The 11,668-nt window shown below is 43.2% G+C and overlaps 1 protein-coding gene across 3 annotated transcripts in view; it reads right to left on the minus strand.

Annotated features, from left to right (window-relative positions):
* LOC149222742 (signal peptidase complex subunit 3B-like) overlaps positions 1-10,924 on the minus strand; it is a 238,851-nt gene extending 227,927 nt beyond the window's left edge. Inside the window, exons 1-2 of one of the 3 annotated variants that reach the window (XM_089383144.1) lie at positions 10,744-10,924; positions 10,419-10,638 (exon numbers count right to left, since the gene is read on the minus strand). In XM_089383144.1, coding sequence (XP_089239270.1) covers positions 10,419-10,638; positions 10,744-10,826 — 303 coding nt within the window. In that variant the 5' untranslated portion in view covers positions 10,827-10,924. The remainder of the gene's footprint in view (positions 1-10,418; positions 10,639-10,743) is intronic. The other 2 variants (XM_089383142.1, XM_089383143.1) reach the window with 2 other exon arrangements.
* Positions 10,925-11,668: the final 744 nt, after the last annotated feature.

Genomic DNA, 11,668 nt, shown 5'->3' on the forward strand with positions numbered 1-11,668 from the left:
CTTGCCTTGTGCAAGTCGAGGTGCCATCTTTCTGATCACCTCCTGTACTCTTCCATTACTCAGTATAATAAAATGGCTTAGCATTTCTCTCTGCATTTCTTGAGTATCTGCTTGTATTCCGTGTTTATATTATTGTATGTTGCACCACTGTTATTTATATCATTTTGAGCTTCCCAGTTACTATATCACTTGTACGTATTTGGTTGGAGTTCACTGGGGTTTTGGGGAATATCCCTAAAACGGGATATTACAGTGGTATCAGAGCATAGATCTGGCTCAGCCTGTGGAGCTAGCAATCTATGACACCAGGGGAAAAGCCCTACATCTGTTACAGAGGTAGGAAATACAGAGACACTGAGCGTAGGTTGGAGAACACCTACGGAGAGGGAGACTGTGTTCGGGTGGTGGACACAGAACAAGAGGAGCCTGTGGTGGACGCAAAACAGGAGGATCCGATGGCAGATGAGGACGGGAAGAGATTTGCGGACATGCTCCTCAAATCAGTGTAGGATCTGTCAAGGCAGATCGAGGTGATGGGGCAGAGATTCACGGCAGTGGAGGCTAGACAGTGTGAGAACCCACGAGTTTTCCAGGTTGGTGAGGGATCGGCTACATCCCACCATTTTCCAGAGCAGGGTTCCACTCAGCGTGATACTACTCAGCAGATGGCCTCACACGCCCCTACACGCTCTACCATGTCCACTTTCCTAGGAGCAGACATGGGGGCCGAAGCCCAGCAGGAGGCAGAGCCCGGTCACATGGGCGATTATTTTGTAGAGTACCAAGCCTATGGGCAGGAGTTCAGGGATGCTCTTTCATTCAGAGACTTTGTTCAACTCCAACGAGATAGTAGACCCCACGACCATCACAGAGGATACCGGCATTATCATGATGGAGACACCCACCGCACAGCCATTAGATTCCACTTGCCTACGTTTGATGGTTCATCAAACAGTTCAGCAAAGTCTTGGGTGGAGAAGCTGGACATCTATTTTCAGCTTAGCCAGATGTCGGAGATAGAGGCCATCAAGGTGGCGACATTACACTTGGATGGTGAGGCCCAGGACTGGTGGTTCCACGGGTTGGTTACACTCGGACACTCCACAGTGACGACATATGTCGAGTTCACCAGGAGATTGATGGAGAGGTTTGACCGGAGGGATCCGGAACAACACTTTGTTGAGCTGACGAGGCTCAAATAGACCGGGAGCCCAGAGACCTACATTGCAGACTTCCTGAGGGTTTCAGTGATGGTGCTAGATCTATCCGCGGCATGGAGGATCTACATGTATGTTGAGGGGTTCGCCAAGCCACTTCGGGGTCTAGTTAGATCCACCAGACCAGCCACACTCCAGGATGCTATTAGCAGGACCCAGGACTTACAGGATGCATTACCCATGACCCAGACACTTTACCCTTAGAGACAAGCTTTCTAGCCTAAGGGGAAGGACGTGAGGATTCCGCCTCCAAAGGGGAATCCAGGACAAGCACAGATTGATGATGATGCCAGGAGGGAGCTGAAGAAGAAGCGGTTATGCTTTACCTGTCAGGAGCCGTGGGCACCAAGACATAGATGTGCTGTTGGCAAAGCACATTTTATTGAGGTCTTCTTCGAGAGCAGCGGGGAAGAGGATGAGGAGGATGACGTGGAGGCAGGAGATAGTCATGCCGCGCAGGATCCTTTGCCACCTCCACCACCACCAGCAGGTGGTGCAGCTTTTGCACCTACCGGAGGGGCCCTTGCAGCATTGCGAGGAGTTCCCAAGTATTTGACGCTACGCGTACGGGGGACAGTACGTGGCCAGCGAGTATCAGTTTTGGTTGACAATGGGGCAACCCACAACTTCATCGATGCATAGATGGTTGAGCGGAGAGGTATACAGACAGAGAGCTTTGATGGATTTTCAGTTTTGGTCCCAAGAGATCAGACCATGGTGTGTGCTCGTTATGTTCCAGAGTTATCAGTGACGATGGGCACCTACACTCTGACTGACCACTTCTTTGTGGTCAATATTCCGGACACCAACATAGTACTGGGTGTTCAGTGGCTTATCACTCTAGGGAAGGTCACGACAAATTGGAAGGCCCTAGAGATGGAGTGGGATGACGAGAAGACAAGGAGGCATGAGAAGATACGGGGATAGCACACATATCTGCCTCAGACTGTTTCGGCTCATCGGATGGAGGCAATCTTACGGAAGGGAGACGTAGAGTGGGCAGTGGAGCTGCGTGCATCAGAGGCAGGGACTACAGGGCAGACGGTGCACCTAGAGATACAGTCCATCCTTGACCGGTATGCCACAGTGTTTGGAGAGATTCCGCCAGGACAACCACCGGACCGGGGGTTTGAGCAAACCATTGAGCTTGAGTAAGGCATATAAGCAGTGATTACTACCCCCTATAGGCATCCCAAGGCCTATCGAGATGCGATTGAGCTGCCTATTCAGGAGTTGCTGGCTCTTGGGCACACTCGGCCGAGCACGAGTCCTTTTGCTTCTTCCATGCTGTTGCGGAAGAAGAAGGACGACACATTGAGGATGTGCATTGACTACAGGGCCCTGAATAAGAAGACACTGAAGAACAGGTACCCCATGCCCAGGATCGACGAGTTGATGGATGAGTTGAGAGGAGCACGGTTCTTCTCAAAGATTGATTTGAGATCTGGGAACCATCAAATTCGCGTGAGGGAGCAAGACATTCCCAAGACCGCCTTCAGGTGTCACTATGGGCACTTTGAGTTTTTGGTGATGCCCTTCGGGCTAACCAATGCCCCAGGTACATTCCAGTGCTGCATGAATCACATCTTCCGTAGTCACTTGAGGAAGTTTGTGTTGGTGTTCTTCGATGATATCCTCATTTACAGTAGGGCTTGGGAGGAGCATCTCCAGCACATTAAGACAGTGTTGCGCATCTTGGAGGAGCAGTAGTTCTATGCCAAGCTCTCCAAGTGTGAGTTTGGGTTGACAGAGATGTCATGCTTGGGACACATCATAGGGGTGGATGGAGTGAGAGTCCACGAGGAGAAGATCAAGGCCATTAGAGATTGGCCGGAGCCGAGGAATGTGACAGAACTTCAAGGATTCATTGGCATTTGTACTTACTACCGGAAGTTCATCAAGAGTTTCTCACAGCTTGCTGCACCCCTGACAGATCTAACGAGGAAGGGGGCATTCAGTTGGTTGGATACAACGCAGCGAGCCTTTGACAGGCTCAAGGAGGTTATGAGCAGCTGCCCAGTGCCTGCATTGCCGGATTTTACGCAGCCATTTGTTTTGGAGTGTGATGCGTCGGGAGAGGGGATCGGCGCAGTGTTGATGCAGGGAGGTCACCCCATAGCCTTTGAGAGCTGGAAGCTCCTTCCGCACGAGAGGTTGTATTCTATATACGACAAAGAGATGCTGGCCATCATGCATGCATTGGCCAAGTTCCGGCAGTATTTAGTGGGTAACAGGTTCAGGGTGAGGACTGATCACAATAGCCTCAGGTTTTTTTTGGAGCAGAAGCAGCTACAAGAGAGGCAGCAGAAGTGGATCAGTAAGATCCAAGCATATGACTTTGACATCGAGTATGTCAAGGGTAAGAACAACGTGGTAACAGATGCCCTTTCACGTAGACCAGCCACGTTGTCTCTTATGAGCCTGGACACAGACTAGAGGGCTCGACTCTTGGTAGAGTACTCCAAGGACAGATTTGCATGTGAGGTTCTGGATGGGCAAGTGGCAAATGACAGGTACAGGGTGGTCGATGAGATCATCTACTACAGGGACCAGATCTTCTTAACTGAGGGATCTCAGCTCAAGAAGAAGATACTTCAGAAATCACATGATTCACCATTGGCCAGCCATCAGGGGTTTACCAAAACCTACAGGGCCATTAGAGAGAGGTTCTCATGGAAGGGCCTCAAGGAGGACGTACTCCAGCATGTCCGGGAGTGCGATGTTTGCCAAAGGAACAAGGAGGAGATGAGCCATCCCAAAGGATTGTTGCAACCTCTTCCCATTCTGGAGGGGAAATGGGAGTGTATTTCGATGGACTTCATCATAGGGTTGCCCATGGTACAGGGCAAGGATTGCATCTTTGTCGTTGTTGATCGACTGACAAAGTACGCACATTTTTTCACCATATCCGCACACTACACAGCAGCGCAGGTGGTCGAGTTGTTCTTCCTAGAGGTCTTCAGGCTACATGGTCTTCCTAAGACCATCACTACTGCCAGGGACAGCCGTTTCATGGGCGGATTTTGGCAGGAGCTTTTCCGGTTGGTGGGGACGGAGTTGACATCGAGTACCAGTTATGACCCATAGACGGACGGGCAGACAGAGATAGTTAACAAGTGGCTGGAGGGCTACTTGCGTAACTATGTCAGTGGGCAGCAACAAGCATGGCTAAAGTGGCTGCATCTAGGGGAGTACTACTACAACACTACACATCACATGTCCATTGGTATGTCACCATTTTATGCTTTGTATGGATATCATCCCTTATCTTTTGCTGACGTGATGTTTGGTGCTAGCAAGGCTCCGAGAGCCAAGATTTGGATCCAAGAGAGTCAGGATATTCTCCGAGCTCTCAAGGATAATATGGCTACAGCGCAGAACCAGCAGAAGCTGTATGCCGACAAGGGTCGGGTGGAGAGACAGTTTGAGGTAGGGGACTTGGTCTACCTACGATTACAGCCATACCGACAGTCGTCACTGAAGCAAAAGGGGGCTAAGAAGCTCAAGCCCCGCTTTTATGGGCCATACAGGGTGATACGCAAGATTGGACAGGTTGCGTATGAGTTGGAGTTGCCCCAAGGCAGCAAGATTCATAACGTTTTTCATGTATCATGCCTGAAGAAGGCATTGGGGCGGCATGTGACAGTGACAGATGAGCTACCACCCACGGATGATGAGGGGCATTTGGTGCTACAGCCAGAGGCTATTATTGATACCAGGAAGAGGCAGCTGCGGAGCAGGACGGTCCGGGAATTCTTGGTGAGGTGGAAGAATTTGTGGGATGAGGATGCCACTTGGGAGAGTGAGAAAATTTTGCAGCATCCATCACTTCAGTTGCTTGAGAACAAGCAACATTTTTCCGGGTGAGACTGTAATATTCCTAATTAGCCATGGCTAATCGGAATATTCGATTTTGCTCAATTTTTCCTTCTATAGTTATTTATAAATAAAAAGGTGAGAAAAGAGGGTCATAACTCACTTTTGGAATAAAGTCACTCCCTAGTAGCACAACGTTGTAACTTAATGGGGTAGCCAAGGGGGCCAAAGGACCACGTAGAGCCCCACGTAGACACTTGGAGGGACTGCGCAGATGGAAAGGAACACGTGGCAAGAGAAAGGCTACGTTGGAGGAGGTGGGCCTTGGGATTGAGAAAGGCCAATGCTATAAAGGAGAGAGGAGCCTCCTCATTTTGTCATTCGATTATGTGCATTTGAGCTAGTCACTTTGACTTAGAGCACGCTAGCTGTTTAGCCTGTCTGCAGCACTGTTTAGTGCATCGAGTGTCTCCGTTCGGAGATCTCACCCTTAACCCCGGGGGACTTCGAGTGCTTGCTCGGGCAAGGTAGTTTCAGCAGTCTTTTGCAGGAGGATTGATTTTTGGAGTTGAGGCGGAGCTGAGCATTTTATGACTGCGCAGTCCTGAGAGAGGGACGCAGTTACTTTTGGCAGGAGTTCCGGATTGGGGTTTTGCAGAGGATTTGAGCTAGGAGATTGAGCAAGGGATCAACCCTTGCTTATTGGAGGATTTTGGCAGAGTTTTGGGCAGAGTTTTGGAGGGTTCTATTCAGTAGCAGCGCAGAGCCTGGAGGGACAGCGCAGATCCCCAAGGGGGTGATTTTCGGGGGTCAGGCCGTCAGCCATTTGGGAAAAGCTTTCTGGGTTTTTCTGGGTTTATTGAGAAGAGTCTGACTCCAGAGTTTTATCATTTTCTGAGGAGGGGAACAGCCCCAAATCCTCACTTGATTCCATGCAGTAGCAGTAGCACAGCAGTTCTCCGGCAGCTTGGACGCAGTTCAGAGAGAGGTCGTTTCTTTACTATTCTGGGTGTATTTCTTCACTTGCCTTGTGCAAGTTGAGGTGCCATCTTTCTAATCACCTCCTGTACTCTTCCATTACTCAGTATAATAAAATGGCTTAGCATTTCTCTCTGCATTTCTTGAGTATCTGCTTATATTCCGTGTTTATATTATTGTATGTTGCACTACTGTTATTTATATCATTTTGAGCTTCCCGGTTACTATATCACTTGTACGTATTTGGTTGGAGTTCACTGGGGTTTTGGGGAATATCCCTGAAACGAGATATTACAAACTATTGGAGAAACAATTATATGCAAAAAGCTCCAAATGTTTCTTTGGAGTACAAGAGGTGGAATATCTGGGTCATATTGTATCTCATGAAGGTGTTAAGGTAGACCCTAGCAAAATTAAAGCCATTATGGAATGGAAAATCCCCACATCCATAAAGCATCTGCGAGGATTTCTCGGGTTGACAGGGTAGTATCGCAAGTTTGTTAAGAATTATGAGAGAATAGCAACACCTCTAGCAACATTATTGAAGAAAGATGCATTTTTATGGACTCCATAAGCAACGAAGGCCTTTGAACATCTTAAAGAGGCAATGTGCCAAGCACCGGTCTTAGCTACACCGAACTTCACAAAAACCTTTATTGTGGAATGTGATGCCTCAGGAAATGGAATTGGTGTTGTTTTAATGCAAGAAGAAAGACCCATTGCTTTCGAAAGTCGTCCAATCAAAGGAAATTATTTATACAAAGCTATTTATGAGAAGGAAATGTTGGCAATACTACATGCACTTGAGAAATGGCGACCCTACCTAATGGAAAGACACTTCAAGGTAAAAACGGATCATGATAGTCTTAAATACTTTTTAGAACAAGGATTATCTTCAAAAGAGCTGCAAAAATGGGTCACAAAGATGTTGGGTTATGACTTTGAAATCATCTACAAAAAAGGAAAGCAAAATGTTGTGGCAGATGCACTCTCAAGAATTGATGAGGATGTGGAAGCATTGCTTTGTGCCATTTCTATTATCCAACCAGATTGGAAAAACAAAGCAAGGGATGAATGGAAGAATGACAAAGAAGTGTGGGCACTCATTCAAAAGATACAACAAGATCCCAATACATCTGATACATTTAGCTAGAAAAATGATTCATTATGGTACAAAGATCGCTTATACCTATGTCAAAATTCCCAAATCAAACAAAAGATTCTTATGGAATTGCACGCCTCTCCCTTAGGAGGGCACTCAGGATTTTTAAAAACTTACCACAGGGTTAAGAAGGAATTTTTTGGGGATGGCCTTAAATCTAATATTCAAAAGTTTTTGGTGGAATGTTTGGTTTGCCAACAATATAAAGTTGAAACAATTAAGACCTCGGGTCTATTACAACCTTTATCCATTCCAAGTCAACGTTGGGAGGAGGTTTCAATGGATTTTATCGCAGGTTTACCCAAGTCCGCAGGAAAAAGTGTCATCATGGTGGTAGTTGACGGACTTACCAAGTATGCACACTTTTGTGCTTTATCTCATCCATTTAAAGCCAATACAGTTTCTACTGCATTTATGGAAACAATTCAAAAGCTACATGGAAACCCAAAGATTATTGTAAACGACAGAGATCCCATTTTCACTGGAAATTTTTGGATAGAATTATTTTCTTGTCTTGGTGCTCAGTTAGCTCATAGCTCATCTTATCATCCTCAATCTGATGGGCAAACTGAGATAGTAAACAAATGTTTGGAAGGATATCTTCGTTGCTTTGTATTTGATAAACAAACAATGGGTAAAATGGTTGCCTCTGGCTGAATGGTGGTATAACACTTCATTCCATACTGCAGCAAAAATGACCCCATTTATGGCACTTTATGGATATCACCCACCGTCCATCACATCATATTTAAGAGAAAATTCTAAGGTTCAAGCAATGGAAGATCACATCGAGCATCAACAACAAGTTCTCCAACTCCTAAAGGATAACCTAACTTTGGGACAGAATATAATGAAACAACAGGTAGATCAACATCGCAGCGAAAGAAGTTTTGATGTAGGTGACTGGCATTTCTACGGCTACAACCATATAAACAAATGTCCCTCAAGCAAGCTAAGAAGGATAATAAATTATCACCAAAGTATTATGGTCCGTACAAGGTGTTGTAAAAGATTGGTACTATGGCATACAAATTGGAGCTTCCTGCAGCTTCCCGAGTGCACCAAATTTTCCATGTTTCATGCTTAAAGAAGGTTATTGGTGACAAGCTCCCAATTCAAACAATATTGCCAAAACTTGACGAGAAAGGAAAAATCATATTGGAACCTGAAGCAGTCACAGAAACAAAAACTCGACAACTACAAAATCGATCAATTTCGGAGTATCTCGTCAAGTGGAAGAACTTACCTACTAAAGATCCCACATGGGAAGATGAGAATTTTATACAGAAGCATCCAGCACTACTCAAGCGTTGAGGACAACACTTTTTTAAGGAGAGGGGCATGTTAGGTCCCTATAATACTAGTGATTCCCCCATTACTATTGTCATTGTAGCCCTTATTGCTATTGTTGTGTCCCTATTGTCCCCATATTGTTATTATTGTGCCCCATAAAAGCCCACTATTGTTATTGTTGTGCCCTTATATTATTATTGTTATGCCGGCTTTGATTATATTGTGACCCCTTAGACTCCTATACATAGAAAGGAGGTTTTGTCATTTGTATCATCCAAGAATTGCTCATTTGTGTAATGTAAAGGAGGTTGCCCCCTCGAAGAGGCTGATTCTGAAGTCGTTGATCTATTTTTTCTATCTTTTTGTGAGCTGGTTTCTTAACATATTGTCTACCAATTAATGAAAGATATCGACCTAGACAACCAAGACTCTTATCCTTCCAACAATGGACAAGAAGAAGCCAACAGTCGTGTTTCTCGTTAACCTTTACGTTTTGTAAATTAATATGAATTCTAGGTGTTTTCCTAAGACTTTATACCTGCAAGGAATTTTGAAATACTATAACTGTGGGCATCTATAAAACTTTGTTTTGGCATATTTGGACTGACCAGCTTACTTTGAAAATCATGCAAGCAGTCTTTATGTATTCCTTGCTGTCTAGCTCTGTACAAACTTTTATAGCATAAATTTTCTTAGTTCTCGTTTAAAAAAAGAAAGGAACTATATTTCTCTGGTAAACATACACACACATCAGTGTAGAGCCATCATAACCAGGAATTATATAAGCATTAAGAGATTTGCATCTCAATTTATTTTCAATCTCTTTTTGTGCTTATTAAATCCAGAGTTAAAATGGATTGATCATAGTAACAAAAATCATCTATATATTGCAAAACAAGCAGAAGAGCTTCCAAGCATCATAGATGATAGAATAGCGAAGGTAATACATAACCTAGAGCCATTCCTGACCTCTCATTAAAATTACAAGTCAAGCTGTACCTTTTAATCTATTATTAGATTTCCTCACTATCTACTTTCTGGAAATAGCAGCTGCGTAGGGCTGTCATTATACTTACTGATATTCAGAGGAAATTCCGGTAGAACGGATCCCGTAAAATAAATTTAAGTAAAATTAAATTACTTAATTTATCTTAGCAGACATTTCGAGCTACTAGAATTTAGTCAATGCTTGCTAATTATTAGTTAACAGCAAATATCAGCATAGAGTTGTGCTACATAAATAAAAAAATCTACTAGAAACTTATTTTATTTTCTCGCGGGAAGTGGCCCTTACTCTAATTAAATCTAGCTGAAATTGTTTTTTAAAATACAATGAACATACAGAGTCTGTGTGAAAAAGCCCAGGCAGACACAAAAGGTTTAAAATGTGGCCAATCCGTTCAGCCTGTCAATAGGTTGATTCCTTAAAAAAAAAATGAAAGTACGCGCTTCAGGCTGTGAAAAGATAGCTTAAAATAACTCGATTTAGTAGAATTTATACCATAAAACACAACCTGACAGGTCAGAATACATTTAAAATTTGGTAAATTTGGCGCCAGGTTCGTATTCCGAGAGAAAATAATGCTTAAAGAAAAAATTTATAAGTGTTCACTCGATCTCATAATTTAAAAAACCAAAATTCAGGCAGAAGTATTGTCAGCTAAAATAAAATAAGAAATATAATCAAAAGTAGAGGCAGAAGCGCTTAAAAACCCAAAGTTCAGGCAGAAACATTGTCAGCTAAAATAAAATATAATCCAAAGTCGAGGCAGAAGCGTTGTCAGCTAAAATTAAAGAAAAGGTATGATCAACTTAATCGTCGTGCTACGATGAGAGATAATTAGTCAGCGCAGAGGAAATGCATACATCTTAAAAGCTAAACAAACTGTTCGCAGTGCACATTTAGGAAGGAAAGAAATTAAAGAGAAAACTAAAACAAGAAACTGCTTGACCTGGACATGCAGCAGCGAAGGCACTAAGGATGATTTTTGCGCAAGATTCGTGAGAGAAGCCATGAAACAGAATATGAACAGCGTTGTCACAGATAAAGAGACCAAAGAGTAGAGGCGCTGCATCACCGTCCGCGTCCGCATCCGCATGCTTACCAAAGAGTAAAAGCGCTGCATCGCCGTCCGCGTCCGCATCTGCGTCTTTCTTTGCTTTCGTCTGCTCCTGCGAACATCAAGAAAAGGCAGCCCGCCTTAATCCCAATGCAATTTCACTCTACAGTTTCTTTTCTATTTCTTGGAATTCTGTTAGTAGCATAACCAAACACACAAGTATATAATGGAGCAAACGCATGGGATGCAATTCATCAACCCTTTAGAATTCATCATCATCAACCCTTTAGAATTCATCATCGGCAATGCACGAAAGCCCACGTCATTCAAATATACTAGCGTAGCTTCGCTTCAATTTAAACCTACGACGTGTTAAGGATATGCACGAAAGCCCACGTCATTCAAATATACTAGCGTAGCTTCGCTTCAATTTAAACCTACGACGTGGTAGCTATCCTTAGGAGATGGTAAGAGCGATAAAATAATGGAGGCGGTTGAGATTGAAAAGAGGCTAAATAATTTCAATAGAGATGGTTGGAAAATCAGTCGGCGATGGATCCCAGTACTTTCTACCTAGTTCTCCTTTTTTTTTTTACGTATTTATTTATTATTATTCTGAATTATTTTATTATTATTATTATTTTTATTTATTTATGTATTTATTTAATTATTTTTAATTATTTATTTATTTATTTATTCTTTTATATATTTTTATATATACATATATTTTATTTTACTCATTTTAATGGTCTGTTTTTAGTTCCTTCTTATTTTTATTAATTTATTTGTAACTAAATATTATCACGAAGTATTTTTAATTACTAATTTAACTTAAAATTTTTAATTTTTGAATTAATTATTATCATTAAATCATGTTATTTTAGGGGGTTGGTCCCCCTAGAATAATATAATTTTAATTATTATAACATAATTTAATAATATAATTTTAATTATATTTTAATTTTAATATAATTTAGTTTTAATTATATTTTAATTTTAGGATGCGGCGGAGGTTTCGATCGCGGAGGGTCTGGCCGGAACCAGGTCCTGACTGATCAGGGCTAGGGTTTACCTTGGGAGCGTCGACCGGAGGGCGAGTGTACGACGCACAGGGTTTTCAGAAGTCAGCGAAAGGAGAAACG

This window comes from Pinus tabuliformis, chromosome Q (genome assembly GCF_031772625.1).
Source record: "Pinus tabuliformis cultivar Carrire ecotype Pingquan chromosome Q, CPIR1, whole genome shotgun sequence".
In the NCBI taxonomy this organism is placed as follows: domain Eukaryota; kingdom Viridiplantae; phylum Streptophyta; class Pinopsida; order Pinales; family Pinaceae; genus Pinus; species Pinus tabuliformis.